Raw genomic sequence first — 16,207 nt, 5'->3', positions numbered from 1 at the left:
TGTGGAGAAATTCACATCAAGTCAATCCCATATACATCCAAATCATTCCCGGGTCAACTGCACACAGGTACAGTATACATGTATACCATGTCAGCTAAATGTTTGGGATTGCGAGGCAAATGAGTCCAGCCAGCAATCTAAACCTTGTAGTAATCATGACCGAATTACCAACCCGGGTATGCAGGGCACGGGGCCCTGACCTCCAGGGGGTCCCAGTGTAAGTTACTCTCACTCAGATATTGTATGAACATGGCATTAAGTCATGGCAACATGTAGAATTTCAGGAAATTATCTTTGAAAACTACAAAAATGTTTTCTCCACCCAATGTCAAGATGTTTTGCAGGATATTAGCTTTAAAACTGCAATATTTTCTCTTACAACCCATGGCAGAATTAGGAGCATTGCATGAAATTAGTTTTCAAACTACAAGATTTATTCCCCCCCCATGGTAAAATAGGTGTAGAATTGCAGAATATGTGTATTTAAAAACAGCAACATGTTCTCTATGCATGGCAAAATGTGTAGAATTGCAGGAAATTAACTTTGAAATAGCATTTTTTTTCATCGCCAAACTACATTGTTTATTGTTTATTTCTCATTTGTTTATTATCTACTTCACTTGCTTTGGCAATGTTAACATATGTTTCACATGCAAATAAAATGTTTTGCCTGAGGTGAGGGGGGCCCCCCAAACAAATCTAAATGGCTAGGGCCTGTTACTAGGTGGTAAGTATAGTTGAAGTCGGAAGTTTACATACACTTAGGCTGGAGTCATTAAAACTCGTTTTTCAACGACTCCACAAAATTCTTGTTAACAAACAATTGTTTTGGCAAGTCAGTTAGGACATCTACTTTGTGCATTTGAGTCAATTGGAGGTGTACCTGTGGATGTACGCTGCTCAAAAAAATAAAGGGAACACTTAAACACAATGTAACTCCAAGTCAATCACACTTCTGTGAAATCAAACTGTCCACTTATGAGCAACAATTATTGACAATAAATTTCACATGCTGTTGTGCAAATGGAATAGACAACAGGTGGAAATTATAGGCAATTAGCAAGACACCCCCAATAAAGGAGTGGTTCTGCAGGTGGTGACCACAGACCACTTCTCAGTTCCTATGCTTCCTGGCTGATGTTATGGTTACTTTTGCATGCTGGCGGTGCTTTCACTCTAGTGGTAGCATGAGACAGAGTCTACAACCCACACAAGTGGCTCAGGTAGTGCAGCTCATCCTGGATGGTACATCAATGCGAGCTGTGGCAATAAGGTTTGCTGTGTCTGTCAGCGTAGTGTCCAGAGCATGGAGGTGCTACCAGGAGACAGGCCAGTACATCAGGAGACGTGGAGGAGGCTGAAGGAGGGCAACAAACCAGCAGCAGGACCGCTACCTCCGCATTTGTGCAAGGAGGAGCAGGAGGAACACTGCCTGAGCCCTGCAAAATGACCTCCAGCAAGCCACAAATGTGCATGTGTCTGCTCAAACAGTCAGAAACAGACTACATGAGGGTGGTATGAGGGCCCGATGCCCACAGGTGGGGGTGGTGCTTACAGCCCAACACCATGCAGGACGTTTGGCATTTGCCAGAGAACACCAAGATGGGCAAATTCGCCACTGGCGCCCTGTACTCTTCACAGATGAAAGCAGGTTCACACTGAGCACGTGACAGACGTGACAGAGTCTGGAGACGACGTGGAGAAAGTTCTGCTGCCTGCAACATCCTCCAGCATGACCAGTTTGGCGGAGGGTCAGTCATGGTGTAATTTCTTTGGGGGGCCGCACAGCCCTCCATGTGCTCGCCAGAGGTAGCCTGACTGCCATTAGGTACCGAGATGAGATCCTCAGACCCCTTGTGAGACCATATGCTGGTGCGGTTGGCCCTGGGTACCTCCTAATGCAAGACAATGCTAGACCTCATGTTGCTGGAGTGTGTCAGCAGTTCCTGCAAGAGGAAGGCATTGATGCTATGGACTGGCCCGCCCGTTCCCCAGACCTGAATCCAATCTGAATCCAACATCTGGTACATCATGTCTCGCTCCATCCACCAACGCCACGTTGCACCACAGACTGTCCAGGAGTTGGCGGATGCTTCAGTCCAGGTCTGGGAGGAGATCCCCCAGGAGACCATCCGCCACCTCATCAGGAGCATGCCCAGGCGTTGTAGGCAGGTCATACAGGCACGTGGATGCCACACACACTACTGAGCCTCATTTTGACTTGTTTTAAGGACATTACATCAAAGTTGGATCAGCCTGTAGTGTGGTTATCCACATTAATTTTGAGTGTGACTCCAAATCCAGACCTCCATGGGTTGATAAATTTGATTTCCATTGATAATTTTTGTGTGGTTTTGTTGTCAGCACAATCAACTATGTAAAGAAAAAAGTATTTAATAAGAATATTTCATTCATTCAGATCTAGGATGTGTTATTTTAGTGTTCCCTTTATTTTTTTGAGCAGTGTATTTCAAGGTCTACCTTCAAACTTAGTGCCTCTTTGTTTGACATGATGGGATAATCAAAAGAAATCAGCCAAGACCTCAGAAAAAAATTGTAGACCTCCACAAGTCTGGATCATCATTGGGAGCAATTTCCAAATGCCTGAAGGTACCACGTTCATCTGTACAAACAATAGTACACAAGTATAAACACCACGGGACCACGCAGCCGTCATACTGCTCAGGAAGGAGACGCGTTCTTTTTCCTAGAGATGAACGTACTTTGGTGCCAAAAGGAAACAGGTACAAAAGTATCTATATCCACAGTAAAATGATTCCAATATCGACATAACCCGAAAGTCCGCTCAACAAGGAAGAAGCCACTGCTCCAAAACCGCCATAAAAAAGCCACACTATGGTTTGCAACTGCACATGGGGACAAAGATGGTATTTTTTGGAGAAATGTCCTCTGGTCTGATAAAACAAAAATATAACTGCTTGGCCATAATAACCATTGTTATGTTTGGAGGAAAAAGGGGGAGGCTTGCAAGCCGAAGAACACCATCCCAACCGTGAAGCACTGGGGTGGCAGCATCATGTTGTGGGGGTGCTTTGATGCAGGAGGGACTTGTGCACTTCACAAAATAGAAAACATCATGAGGAGGACAGTTATGTGGATATATTGAAGCAACATCTCAAGACATCAGTCAGTAAGTTAAAGCTTGGTCACAAATTGGTCTTCTAAATGGACAATGACCCCAAGCATACTTCCAAAGTTGTGGAAAATGGCTAAAGGACAACAAAGTCAAGGTATTGGAGTGGCCATCACAAAGCCCTGACCTCAATCCCATAGAACATTTGTGGGCAGAACTGACAAAGCGTGTGTGAGCAAGGAGGCCTACAAACCTGACTCAGTTACACCAGCTCTGTCAGGAGGAATGGGACAAAATTCACCCAACTTATTGTGGGAAGCTTGTGGAAGGCTACCCAAAACGTTTGCCCCAAGTTGAACAATTTAAAGGCAATGCTACCAAATACTAATTGAGTGCATTTACACTTCTGACCCACTGGGAATGTGATGAAAGAAATAAAAGCTCAAATAAATAATTCTCTATTCTATTATTCAGACATTTTACATTCTTAAAATAAAGTGGTGATCCTAACTGACCTAAAACAGGGTATTTTTTTTACTGGGATTAAATGTCAGGAATTGTGAAAAACTGAGTTTAAATGTATTTGGCTAAGGTGAATGGAAACCTCCGACTTCAACTATAGATTGTGTCTTAGTACCTGGAGGACCGGGCAGTCCAGGATTGCCATTGGGGCCTTGACCTCCGAGAATTCCTCCGGGAGGCCCTGGGGAGCCTGGACGACCTGGCGGACCTGAGGGACCAGGGAAACCTGCACACACACACAAACTTTAGAATCTAAAATGCTTACATATGTAGACACTAAACAAACACATAGACATAAATGAAATGTCCTGTACCCTGTCCTAAGGAGAAAATATGAAATGAGTGACACACAGAAGGGGACTCTAGGGATCCATTACCTGGGCTACCCAGTGGTCCTCGGGCTCCGTGGACACCAGGCTGTCCTGGTGATCCTCTGGGTCCTGGGCTCCCTGGATCTCCTGGGTCTCCCTTTGCATCTATAGAATGTGAAAAAGATCAATTAGGGTTGCACATTTCTAGTCACTTTCCCAGAAATTCCGGTTGGGAGGTTCCCAGAATCAGGAGGAAATAAGGACATCTGTAATCCTCCAACAAGGATTTCTGGAAAGGTTTTATTGCAACCCTAGTACAAATCACACCTGCACATACCTTCTAGGAGTGTGAATCACTGCCCCAACACGAACTTCACATTTGGAAGTGAACACAAATACAGAAAACAACAGCAGCAGCCTGATTGACTGACTGGCTGGGAACAACAGCAGCAGCAGCCTGATTGACTGACTGGCTGGGAACAACAGCAGCAGTAGACTGACTGACTGACTGGCTGGGAACAACAGCAGCAGTAGACTGACTGACTGACTGACTGACTGACTGACTGACTGACTGACTGACTGACTGACTGACTGAGAACAGCAGCAGCAGCCTGACTGACCGACTGACTGAGAACAACAGCAGCAGCCTGACTGACTGACTGAGAACAGCAGCAGCAGCCTGACTGACTGACTTAGAACAGCAGCCTGACTGACTGACTGAGAACAGCAGCCTGACTGACTGACATGGAATTACAGCAGCAGCAGCCTGACTGACTGACTGAGAACAGCAGCCTGACTAATTGACTGAGAACAACAGCAGCATTCTGGCTGACTGACTGACTGACTGAGAACAGCAGCCTGACTGACTGACATGGAATTACAGCAGCAGCAGCCTGACTGACTGACCGACTGACTGAGAACAACAGCAGCAGCCTGACTGACTGACCGACTGACTGAGAACAACAGCAGCAGCCTGACTGACTGACCGACTGACTGAGAACAACAGCAGCAGCCTGACTGACCGACTGACTGGGAACAACAGCAGCAGCCTGACTGACTGACCGACTGACTGAGAACAACAGCAGCATTCTGGCTGACTGACTGACTGAGAACAGCAGCCTGACTGACTGACTGACTGGGAACAGCAGCAGCAGCCTGACTGACTGACTGAGAACAGCAGCAGCAGCCTGACCGACTGACTGAGAACAGCAGCAGCAGCCTGACTGACTGACTGACTGACTGGGAACAGCAGCAGCAGCCTGACTGACCGACCGACTGACTGAGAACAGCAGCAGCAGCCTGACTGACTGACCGACTGACTGAGAACAGCAGCAGCAGCCTGACTGACTGACCGACTGACTGAGAACAGCAGCAGCAGCCTGACTGACTGACCGACTGACTGAGAACAGCAGCAGCAGCCTGACTGACTGACCGACTGACTGACTGGGAACAACAGCAGCGGATTGGAAAGAGTTAAGAGCTGACCTGGGAAGGCACCTCATCTTCCCCCAGGAAGGACATTGTCAGCACAACACTCAGACCAGAACGGCCAGTCTGGTCAAGGAGCACCAACATCTAAATGGCCATGCTAATGACTCCACGGGAGGAGAGCATTAAGGAAGCCTATGAAAGGAAGCTGTTGACGTGCCAGACACTTGTGGATGAATGCACTGACAAGGGATGGAAGGCCAAATGTCTACCAGTAGAAGGACACTAGGGATTCTATGAGTAAAGGGAGCACAGAAGATCTGTTGCATAGCTAGGCAGGAGGCAGAGAGGGCATGGTAATGGCTGGAGGAGCAGTTGGTAAGCCACCTGGCTCAGATGGGGCCTGATCGACCCGATCGGTGCACCCTTCAGAAGGTGTAGTGAGCAGCGCCAAAACACCTAATGCATTGGGGACCTCACCTGAGCATAAGCTATTTTGCAGCTTTCCTCTGTGTGCAGGTAAAGTACGGCAAGCTAGCCATAGCATATTCAGTTAATATCATATGTGACCTGAAGTTACTCCTATTCTAATGACTCAGCATCACACTCTGGACAAGAGCAGTACCAGGATCATGGGGAGAACATAAACACAAATGAATAAACAGGAGAGATATGGTCATGATACATACATAGCACACAGTTCTGTCATGCTGCCCTCTTAGGAAAAAAGGGTTCCAAAAGGGTTCTTCGGCTGTCCCCATAGGAGAACCCTTTGGAGAACCCTTTTTTGGTTCCAGGGAGAACCCTTTTTTGGTTCCGGGGAGAACACTTTTTTGGTCCTACATGGAAAGGGTTCTACATAGAACCAAAAAAGGGTTCTTCAAAGGGTTGTCCTATGGGGACAGTCGAATAACCCTTTTAGGTTCTAGATAGCATAGGTTTTCTACGAGTGTACGTGTGCACTGATGTGACTTCTAAACTGTACGGGCCAGAATCCCCATTGGAAGTGAGTATTTATGAAGTAACGTTTTTATCTGGTAGGTCCGGGAGTCCTAAACATCCTGTATCCTGTTGTCATCATCTCAAAACTGCAATAGTGTTGTTTGTGATTGTTCACTCAGTTGGAAATGTGTCCAAATGTAGCGCCCCAGATACTCTGGCTCTAGCCAAGCGGAGTGTAGAGCTCTGTATGGGGAATAAGGCGCCATGCTGTAAGCAGACGTTGTATTGTGATCACCTAAGGTTCCGCATTCTCCTGGAGGACCCGGTGGTCCAGGAAGCCCTGGTTGTCCTATAGAGTCTCCTGGGTCACCTGCAGAATAGGGTCAGGGTTTGAGTGTCAGGATACAGATAAGATATTAGTCGTAATTACAGCACTTTCAATCCTCTCTTCCTGTCCCTTTATGACCTTCCCTTCCTCTCTTCCTGTCCCTTTATGACCTCCCCTTCCTCTCTTCCTGTCCCTTTATGACCTCCCCTTCCTCTCTTCCTGTCCCTTTATGACCTCCCCTAGCTCTCTTCCTGTTCCTTTATGACCTCCCCTAGCTCTCTTCCTGTCCCTTTATGACCTCCCCTCCCTAGCTCTCTTCCTGTTCCTTTATGACCTCCCCTAGCTCTCTTCCTGTCCCTTTATGACTCTCTCCCCTCCTTCCTGTCCCTTTATGACCTCCCCTTCCTCTCTTCCTGTCCCTTTATGACCTCCCCTTCCTCTCTTCCTGTCCCTTTATGACCTCCCCTAGCCTCTCTTCCTGTCCCTTTATGACCTCCCCTAGCTCTCTTCCTGTTCCTTTATGACCTCCCCTAGCTCTCTTCCTGTCCCTTTCCTCTCTTCCTGTCCCTTTATGACCTCCCCTAGCTCTCTTCCTGTCCCTTTATGACCTCTCCCTAGCTCTCTTCCTGTCCCTTTATGACCTCCCCTAGCCTCTCTTCCTGTCCCTTTATGACCTCCCTCTCCCTGTCCCTTTATGACTCCCTTCCCTGTCCCTTTATGACCTCCCCTTCCTCTCTCTTCCTGTCCCTTTATGACCTCCCCTAGCTCTCTTCCTGTCCCTTTATGACCTCCCCTTCCTCTCTTCCTGTCCCTTTATGACCTCCCCTAGCTCTCTTCCTGTCCCTTTATGACCTCCCCTAACTCTCTTCCTGTCCCTTTATGATCTCCCTGTCCCTTCTCCCCTGTCCCTGTCCCTTTATGACCTCCCCTTCCTCTCTTCCTGTCCCTTTATGACCTCCCCTTCCTCTCCCTTTATGACTTCCCTTCCTCTCTTCCTGTCCCTTTATGACCTCCCCTTCCTCTCTTCCTGTCCCTTTATGACCTCCCCTAGCTCTCTTCCTGTCCCTTTATGACCTCCCCTTCATCTCCCCTTCCTGTCCCTTTATGACCTCCCCTTCCTCTCCCTTTTTATGACCTCCCCTTCCTCTCCCTTTATGACCTCCCCTTCCTCTCTTCCTGTCCCTTTATGACCTCCCCTTCCTCTCTTCCTGTCCCTTTATGACCTCCCCTTCCTCTCCTCCCTGTCCCTTTATGACCTCCCCTTCCTCTCTCCCTGTCCCTTTATGACCTCCCCTTCCTCTCTCCCTGTCCCTTTATGACCTCCCCTTCCTCTCTCCCTGTCCTCTTATTGACCTCCCCTTCCTCTCTTCCTGTCCCTTTATGACCTCCCCTTCCTCTCTCCCTGTCCCTTTATGACCTCCCCTTCCTCTCCCTTTATGACCTCCCCTTCCTCTCTTCCTGTCCTCTTATTGACCTCCCCTTCCACTCTTCCTGTCCCTTTATGACCTCCCCTTCCTCTCTCCCTGTCCCTTTATGACCTCCCCTTCCTCTCTTCCTGTCCTCTTATGACCTCCCCTTCCTCTCTCCCTGTCCCTTTATGACCTCCCCCTTCCTCTCTCCCTGTCCCTTTATGATCTCCCCTTCCTCTCTCCCTGTCCCTTTATGACCTCCCCTTCCTCTCTCCCCTCCTGTCCCTTTATGACCTCCCCTTCCTCTCTCCCTGTCCCTTTATGACCTCCCTTCCTCTCTTCCTGTCCCTTTATGACCTCCCCTTCCTCTCTTCCTGTCCCTTTATGACCTCCCCTTCCTCTCTTCCTGTCCCTTTATGACCTCCCCCTAGCTCTCTTCCTGTTCCTTTATGACCTCCCCTAGCTCTCTTCCTGTTCCTTTATGACCTCTCCCCTAGCTCTCTTCCTGTCCCTTTATGGCCTCCCCTAGCTCTCTTCCTGTTCCTTTATGATCTCCCCCCTTTAGCTCTCTTCCTGTCCCTTTATGACCTCCCCTCTCTCCCTGTCCCTTTATGCTCCCCCTTCCTCTCCTGTCCCTGTTATGACCTCCCCTTCTTCCTGTCCCTTTATGACCTCCCCTTCCTCTCTTCCTGTCCCTTTATGACCTCCCTTAGCTCTCTTCCTGTTCCTTTATGATCTCCCCCCTTCCTCTCTTCCTGCTCTCTTCCTGTCCCTTTATGACCTCCCCTTCATCTCCCCCTGTCCCTTTATGACCTCCCCTTCCTCTCCCTTTATGACCTCCCCTTCCTCTCTTCCTGTCCCTTTATGACCTCCCCCTGTCCCTTCCTTCCGCTCTTCCTCTCCCTTTATGACCTCCCCTTCCTCTCTTCCTGTCCCTTTATGACCTCCCCTTCCTCTCTTCCTGTCCCTTAATGACCTCCCCTTCCTCTCTTCCTGTCCCTTTATGACATCCCCTTCCTCTCTTCCTGTCCCTTAATGACCTCCCCTTCCTCTCCCTTTTATGACCTCTCTCCTTCCTCTCTTCCTGTCCCTTTATGACCTCCCCTTCCTCTCTTCCTGTCCCTTTATGACCTCCCTAGCCTCTCTTCCTGTCCCTTTATGACCTCCCCTTCATCTCCCCCCTGTCCCTTTATGACCTCCCCTTCCTCTCTCCCTTCCCTTTATGACCTCCCCTTCCTCTCCCTTTATGACCTCCCCTTCCTCTCTTCCTGTCCCTTTATGACCTCCCCCTTCCTCTCTTCCTGTCCCTTTATGACCTCCCCTTCCTCTCTCCCTGTCCCTTTATGACCTCCCCTTCCTCTCTCCCTGTCCCTTTATGACCTCCCCTTCCTCTCTCCCTGTCCCTTTATGACCTCCCCTTCCTCTCTCCCTGTCCTCTTATTGACCTCCCCTTCCTCTCTTCCTGTCCCTTTATGACCTCCCCTTCCTCTCTCCCTGTCCCTTTATGATCCTCCCCTTCCTCTCCCTTCCCTTTATGACCTCCCCTTCCTCTCTTCCTGTCCTCTTATTGACCTCCCCTTCCACTCTTCCTGTCCCTTTTGACCTCCCCTTCCTCTCTCCCTGTCCCTTTATGACCTCCCCTTCCTCTCTTCCTGTCCTCTTATTGACCTCCCCTTCCTCTCTCCCTGTCCCTTTATGACCTCCCCTTCCTCCCTGTCCCTTTATGACCTCCCTGTCCCTTCCCTGTTCCTTATGACCTCCCCTTCCTCTCTTCCTGTCCCTTATGACCTCCCCTTCCTCTCCCTTCCTCCCCTTCCTCTCTTCCTGTCCCTGTCCCTTTATGACCTCCCCTTCCTCTCTTCCCCTTTATGACCTCCCCTTCCTCCTCCCTGTCCCCCTATGACCTCCCCTTCCTCTCTCCTGTCCCTTTATGACCTCCCCTTCCTCTCTTCCTGTCCCTTTATGACCTCCCCTTCCTCTCTTCCTGTCCCTTTATGACCTCCCCTTCCTCTCTTCCTGTCCCTTTATGACCTCCCCTAGCTCTCTTCCTGTCCCTTTATGACCTCCCCTAGCTCTCTTCCTGTCCCTTTATCCCCTTCCTCTCTTCTCCCTTTATGACTGTCCCTTTATGACCTCCCCTAGCTCTCTTCCTGTCCCTTTATGACCTCCCCTAGCTCTCTGTCCCTTTATGACCTCCCCTTCCTCTCCCCTTCCCTTCCTCTCTTCCTGTCCCTTTATGACCTCCCCCTTCCTCTTCCTCTTCCTGTCCCTTTATGACCTCCCCTTCCTCTCTCCCTGTCCCTTTATGACCTCCCCTAGCTCTCTTCCCTGTCCCTTTATGACCTCCCTTAGACTCTCTTCCTGTTCCTTTATGACCTCCCTTCCTCTCTTCCTGTCCCTTTATGACCTCCCTTCATCTCCCCCTGTCCCTTTATGACCTCCCCTTCCTCTCTTCCTTTATGACATCCCCTTCCTCTCCCTTTATGACCTCCCCTTCCTCTCTTCCTGTCCCTTTATGACCTCCCCTTCCTCTCTTCCTGTCCCTTTATGACCTCCCCTTCCTCTCTTCCCTCTGTCCCTTTATGACCTCCCCTTCCTCTCTTCCTGTCCCTTTATGACCTCCCCTTCCTCTCCCTTCCTGTCCCTTTATGACCTCCCCTTCCTCTCTCCTGTCCCTTAATGACCTCCCCTTCCTTCCTCTCCCTGTCCCTTTATGACTTCTCCTTCCTCTCTTCCTGTCCCTTTATGACCTCCCCTTCCTCTCTTCCTGTCCCTTTATGACCTCCCCTAGACTCTCTTCCTGTCCCTTTATGACCTCCCCTTCATCTCCCCCTGTCCCTTTATGACCTCCCCTTCCTCTCCCTTTATGACCTCCCCCTTCCTCTCCCTTTATTTATGACCTCCCCTTCCTCTCTTCCTGTCCCTTTATGACCTCCCCTTCCTCTCCTCCCTGTCCCTTTATGACCTCCCCTTCCTCTCTCCCTGTCCCTTTATGACCTCCCCTTCCTCTCTTCCTGTCCCTTTATGACCTCCCCTTCCTCTCTCCCTGTCCCTTTATGACCTCCCCTTCCTCTCTCCCTGTCCCTCTTATGACCTCCCCCTTCCTCTCTTCCCCTGTCCTCTTTTGACCTGACCTCCCCCTTTATGACCTCCCCTTCCTCTCTCCTGTCCCTTTATGACCTCCCCTTCTCTTCCTGTCCCTTTATGACCTCCCCTTCCTCTCCCTTTATGACCTCCCTTCCTCTCTTCCTGTCCTCTTATTGACCTCCCTTCCACTCTTCCTGTCCCTTTTGACCTCCCCTTCCTCTCTTCCCTGTCCCTTTATGACCTCCCCTTCCTCTCTTCCTGTCCTCTTATTGACCTCCCCTTCCTCTCTTCCTGTCCCTTTATGACCTCCCCTTCCTCTCTCCCTGTCCCTTTATGACCTCCCCTTCCTCTCTTCCTGTTCCCTTTATGACCTCCCCTTCCTCTCTTCCTGTCCCTTATGACCTCCCCTTCCTCTCTTCCTGTCCCCTTATGACCTCCCCCTTTATGACCTTCCTCTCTCCCCTGTCCCCTTTATGATCTCCCTTCTTCCTCTCTCCCTGTCCCCTTATGACCTCCCTTCCTCTCTTCCTGTCCCTTTATGACCTCCCCTTCCTCTCTTCCTGTCCCTTTATGACCTCCCCTTCCTCTCTTCCTGTTCCTTTATGACCTCCCCTTCCTCTCTCCCTGTCCCTTTATGATCTCCCCTTCCTCTCTCCCTGTCCCTTTATGACCTCCCCTTCCTTCCTCTCTCCCTGTCCCTTTATCCCTTCCTCTCTCCCCTGTCCCTTTATGACCTCCCCCTTCCTCTCTTCCCTGTCCCTTTATGACCTCCCCTTCCTCTCTTCCTGTCCCTTTATGACCTCCCCCTTCTTCTCTCTCTGTCCCTTTATGACCTCCCTCTTCCTCTCTCCCTGTCCCTTTATGACCTCCCCTTCCTCTCTTCCTGTCCCTTTATGACCTCCCCTTCCTCTTCTCCCTGTCCTCTTTATTGACCTCCCCTTCCTCTCTTCCTGTCCCTTTATGACCTCCCCTTCCTCTCTCCCTGTCCCTTTATGACCTCCCCTTCCTCTCCCTTCCCTTTATGACCTCCCCTTCCTCTCTTCCTGTCCCTTTATGATCTCCCCTTCCTCTCTCCCTGTCCCTTTATGACCTCCCCTTCCTCTCTTCCTGTTCCTTTATGATCTCCCCTTCCTCTCTTCCTGTCCCTTAATGACCTCCCCTTCCTCTCCCTTTATGACCTCCCCTTCCTCTCTCCCTGTCCCTTTATGACCTCCCCTTCCTCTCTCCCTGTCCCTTTATGACCTCCCCTTCCTCTCTTCCTGTCCCTTAATGACCTCCCCATCCTCTCCCTTTATGACCTCCCCTTCCTCTCTCCCTGCCTCTCTTCCTGTCCCTTTATGACCTCCCCTTCCTCTCTTCCTGTCCCTTAATGACCTCCTCCTTCCTCTCCCTTTATGACTTCCCTTTCCTCTCTTCCTGTCCCTTTATGACCTCCCCTTCCTCTCTCCCCTGTCCCCTTCCTATGACCTCCCCTTCCTCTCTCCCTGTCCCTTTATGACCTCCCCCTTCCTCTCTTCCTGTCCCTTTATGACCTCCCCCTTCCCTCCCTCTCCCTGTCCCTTTATGACCTCCCCTTCCTCTCTCCCTGTCCTCTTATTGACCTCCCCTTCCTCTCTCCTGTCCTGACCTCCCTTTATGACCTCCCCTTCCTCTCTCCCTGTCCCTTTATGACCTCCCCTTCCTCTCCCTTTATGACCTCCCCTTCCTCTCTTCCTGTCCTCTTATTGACCTCCTTCCACTCTTCCTGTCCCTTTATGACCTCCCCTTCCTCTCTCCCTGTCCCTTTATGACCTCCCCTTCCTTCCTCTCTTCCTGTCCTCTTATTGACCTCCCCTTCCTCTCTTCCTGTCCCTTTATGACCTCCCCTTCCTCTCTCCCTGTCCCTTTATGACCTCCCCTTCCTCTCTTCCTGTCCCTTATGACCTCCCCTTCCTCTCTTCCTGTCCCTTATGACCTCCCCTTCCTCTCTTCCTGTCCCCTTATGACCTCCCCTTCCTCTCTCCCTGTCCCCTTATGACCTCCCCTTCCTCTCTTCCTGTCCCTTTATGACCTCCCCTTCCTCTCTTCCTGTTCCTTTATGACCTCCCCTTCCTCTCTTCCTGTCCCTTTATGATCTCCCCTTCCTCTCTTCCTGTTCCTTATGACCTCCCCTTCCTCTCTTCCTGTTCCTTATGACCTCCCCTTCCTCTCTTCCTGTCCCTTATGACCTCCCCTTCCTCTCTCCCTGTCCCTTTATGACCTCCCCTTCCTCTCTCCCTGTCCCCTTATGACCTCCCTTCCTCTCTCCCTGTCCCCTTATGACCTCCCCTTCCTCTCTTCCTGTCCCTTTATGACCTCCCCTTCCTCTCTTCCTGTCCCTTTATGACCTCCCCTTCCTCTCTTCCTGTCCCTTTATGACCTTCCCTCCCTTCCCTTTATGACCTCTCCTCCCTTTATGACCTGTCCCTTTATGACCTCCCCTTCCTCTCTTCCTGTCCTGTCCCTTTATGACCTCCCCTTCCTGTCCCTCTCCCCTTCCTGTCCCTTTATGACCTCCCTTCCTCTCTTCCTGTCCCTTTATGACCTCCCCTTCCTCTCTTCCTGTCCCTTTATGACCTCCCCTTCCTCTGTCCCTTTATGACCTCCCCTTCCTCTCTCCCTGTCCCTTTATGACCTCCCCCTTTATGACCTCCCCCTTCTTCCTTTATGACTCCCCTCCTCTCTTCCTGTCCCTTAATGACCCTTCCTCTCTTCCTGTCCTTTATGACCTCCCCTCTTCCTCTCTTCCTGTCCCTTTATGACCTCCCCTTCCTCTCTCCCTGTCCCTTTATGACCTCCCCTTCCTGTCCCTTTATGACCTCCCCTTCCTCTTCCTTCTTCTGTCCTTTATGACCTTTATGACCTCCCCTTCCTCTCTTCCTGTCCCTTAATGACCTCCCCTTCCTCTCCCTTTATGACCTCCCCTTCCTCTCTTCCTGTCCCTTTATGACCTCCCCCTTCCTCTCTCCCCTCCTGTCCCTTTATGACCTCCCCTTCCTCTCTTGTCCTGTCCCTTTATGACCTCCCTTCCTCTCCTGTCCCTTTATGACCTCCCCTCTTCCTCTCCCTTTATGACCTCCCCTTCCTCTCTTCCCTGTCCCTTTATGACCTCCCCCTCTCCTCCTGTCCTTTATGACCTCCCTTCCTGTCCCTTCCTGTCCCTTTATGACCTCCCTTCCTTCTCCCTGTCCCTTTATGACCTCCCCTTCCTCTCTCCCTGTCCCTTTATGACCTCCCCTTCCTCTCTTCCTGTCCCTTTATGACCTCCCCTTCCTCTCTCCCTTATGACCTTCCTCTCTCCCTGTCCCTTTATGACCTCCCCTTCCTTCCCTGTCCCTCTCCCTGTCCCTTTATGACCTCCCTTCCTCCTTTATGACCTCCCCTTCCTCTCCCTTCCTCCCCCTTCCTCTCTTCCTGTCCCTTTATGACCTCCCCTTCCTCTCTCCCTGTCCCTTTATGACCTCCCCTTCCTCTCTCCCTGTCCCTTTATGACCTCCCCTTCCTCTCTTCTGTCCCTTTATGACCTCCCCTTCCTCTCCCTGTCCCTTTATGACCTCCCCTTCCTCTCTTCCTGTCCCTTTATGACCTCCCCTTCCTCTCTTCCTGTCCCTTTATGACCTCCCCTTCCTCTCTTCCTGTCCCTTTATGACCTCCCTCTTCCTCCCTCTTCCTGTCCCTTTATGACCTCCCCTCTCTTCCTCTCCCTTCCTCTCTTCCTGTCCCTTTATGACCTCCCTTCCTCTCTTCCTTTATGACCTCCCCTCCCTTTATGACCTCCCCTTCCTCTCTTCCTGTCCCTTTATGACCTCCCCTTCCTCTCTTCCTGTCCCTTTATGACCTCCCCTTCCTCTCTTCCTGTCCCTTTATGACCTCCCCTTCCTCCCTCCCTTCCCCTTCCTCTCCCTTCCCTTTATGACCTCCCCTTCCTCTCTCCCTGTCCCTTTATGACCTCCCCTTCCTCTCTTCCTGTCCCTTTATGACCTCCCCTTCCTCTCTTCCTGTCCCTTTATGACCTCCCCTTCCTCTCTTCCTGTCCCTTTATGACCTCCCCTTCCTCTCTTCCTGTCCCTTTATGACCTCCCCTTCCTCTCTTCCTGTCCCCTTTATGACCTCCCCCTCTCCTCTCTCCCTGTCCCTTTATGACCTCCCCTTCCTCTCTCCCTGTCCTCTTATTGACCTCCCCTTCCTCTCTTCCTGTCCCTTTATGACCTCCCCTTCCTCTCTTCCTGTCCCTTTATGACCTCCCCTTCCTCTCTTCCTGTCCCTTTATGACCTCCCCTTCCTCTCTCCCTGTCCCTTTATGACCTCCCCTTCCTCTCTCCCTGTCCTCTTATTGACCTCCCCTTCCTCTCTTCCTGTCCCTTTATGACCTCCCCTTCCTCTCTTCCTGTCCCTTTATGACCTCCCCTTCCTCTCTCCCTGTCCTCTTATTGACCTCCCCTTCCTCTCTCCCTGTCCCTTTATGATCTCCCCTTCCTCTCTTCCTGTCCCTTTATGACCTCCCCTTCCTCTCTTCCTGTCCCTTTATGACCTCCCCTTCCTCTCTCCCTGTCCCTTTAAGTTCCCCTTCCTCTCTTCCTGTCCCTTTATGACCTCCCCTTCCTCTCTTCCTGTCCCTTTATGACCTCCCCTTCCTCTCTCCCTGTCCCTTTAAGTTCCCCTTCCTCTCTTCCTGTCCCTTTATGACCTCCCCTTCCTCTCTCCCTGTCCCTTTAAGTTCCCCTTATCATGTTTGTGTGTATTTTCTGTTGTCTCTCTACTCACCCTTTAAGCCTGTCATTCCTGGAAGGCCTGGGTTCCCAGGAGGGCCCGTGTGCCCAGGGTCCCCCTGCAAGGGGGATAAACCAACAGTCACTGGCATAGCAACACACAGTAACACCCACTGGCATAGCAACACACAGTAACATCCCACACACCAAGATACTCACACATAAACATCCTGTGTCTTAACAAAGACATGTGTTCTTACATTACTTCCAAGACCACTTACTTGGGAGGGAATATATTCTCAACTTAAATACATACAGACATACTGCACCTCATTTATCAATCTTGAGCAGCATTAATT

The 16,207-nt window shown here is 50.7% G+C and overlaps 1 protein-coding gene across 2 annotated transcripts in view; it reads right to left on the bottom strand.

Annotated features, from left to right (window-relative positions):
* Positions 1 to 16,207, bottom strand: part of LOC124042126 (collagen alpha-4(IV) chain-like) — an 82,725-nt gene that overhangs the window by 9,776 nt on the left and 56,742 nt on the right. For both annotated transcript variants that reach the window (XM_046360484.1, XM_046360483.1), the window contains 4 exons: positions 15,904 to 15,967; positions 6,593 to 6,667; positions 3,994 to 4,092; positions 3,732 to 3,842 (listed from right to left, as the gene is read on the bottom strand). In XM_046360484.1, the coding sequence (XP_046216440.1) occupies positions 3,732 to 3,842; positions 3,994 to 4,092; positions 6,593 to 6,667; positions 15,904 to 15,967 (349 nt within the window). The remainder of the gene's footprint in view (positions 1 to 3,731; positions 3,843 to 3,993; positions 4,093 to 6,592; positions 6,668 to 15,903; positions 15,968 to 16,207) is intronic.

The sequence above is a fragment of the Oncorhynchus gorbuscha genome, linkage group LG08 (genome assembly GCF_021184085.1).
Source record: "Oncorhynchus gorbuscha isolate QuinsamMale2020 ecotype Even-year linkage group LG08, OgorEven_v1.0, whole genome shotgun sequence".
NCBI classification, from domain to species: Eukaryota; Metazoa; Chordata; class Actinopteri; order Salmoniformes; family Salmonidae; genus Oncorhynchus; species Oncorhynchus gorbuscha.
Note: the sequence above shows the minus strand (reverse complement) of the source record. Positions and strands in the feature narration are given on the sequence as shown.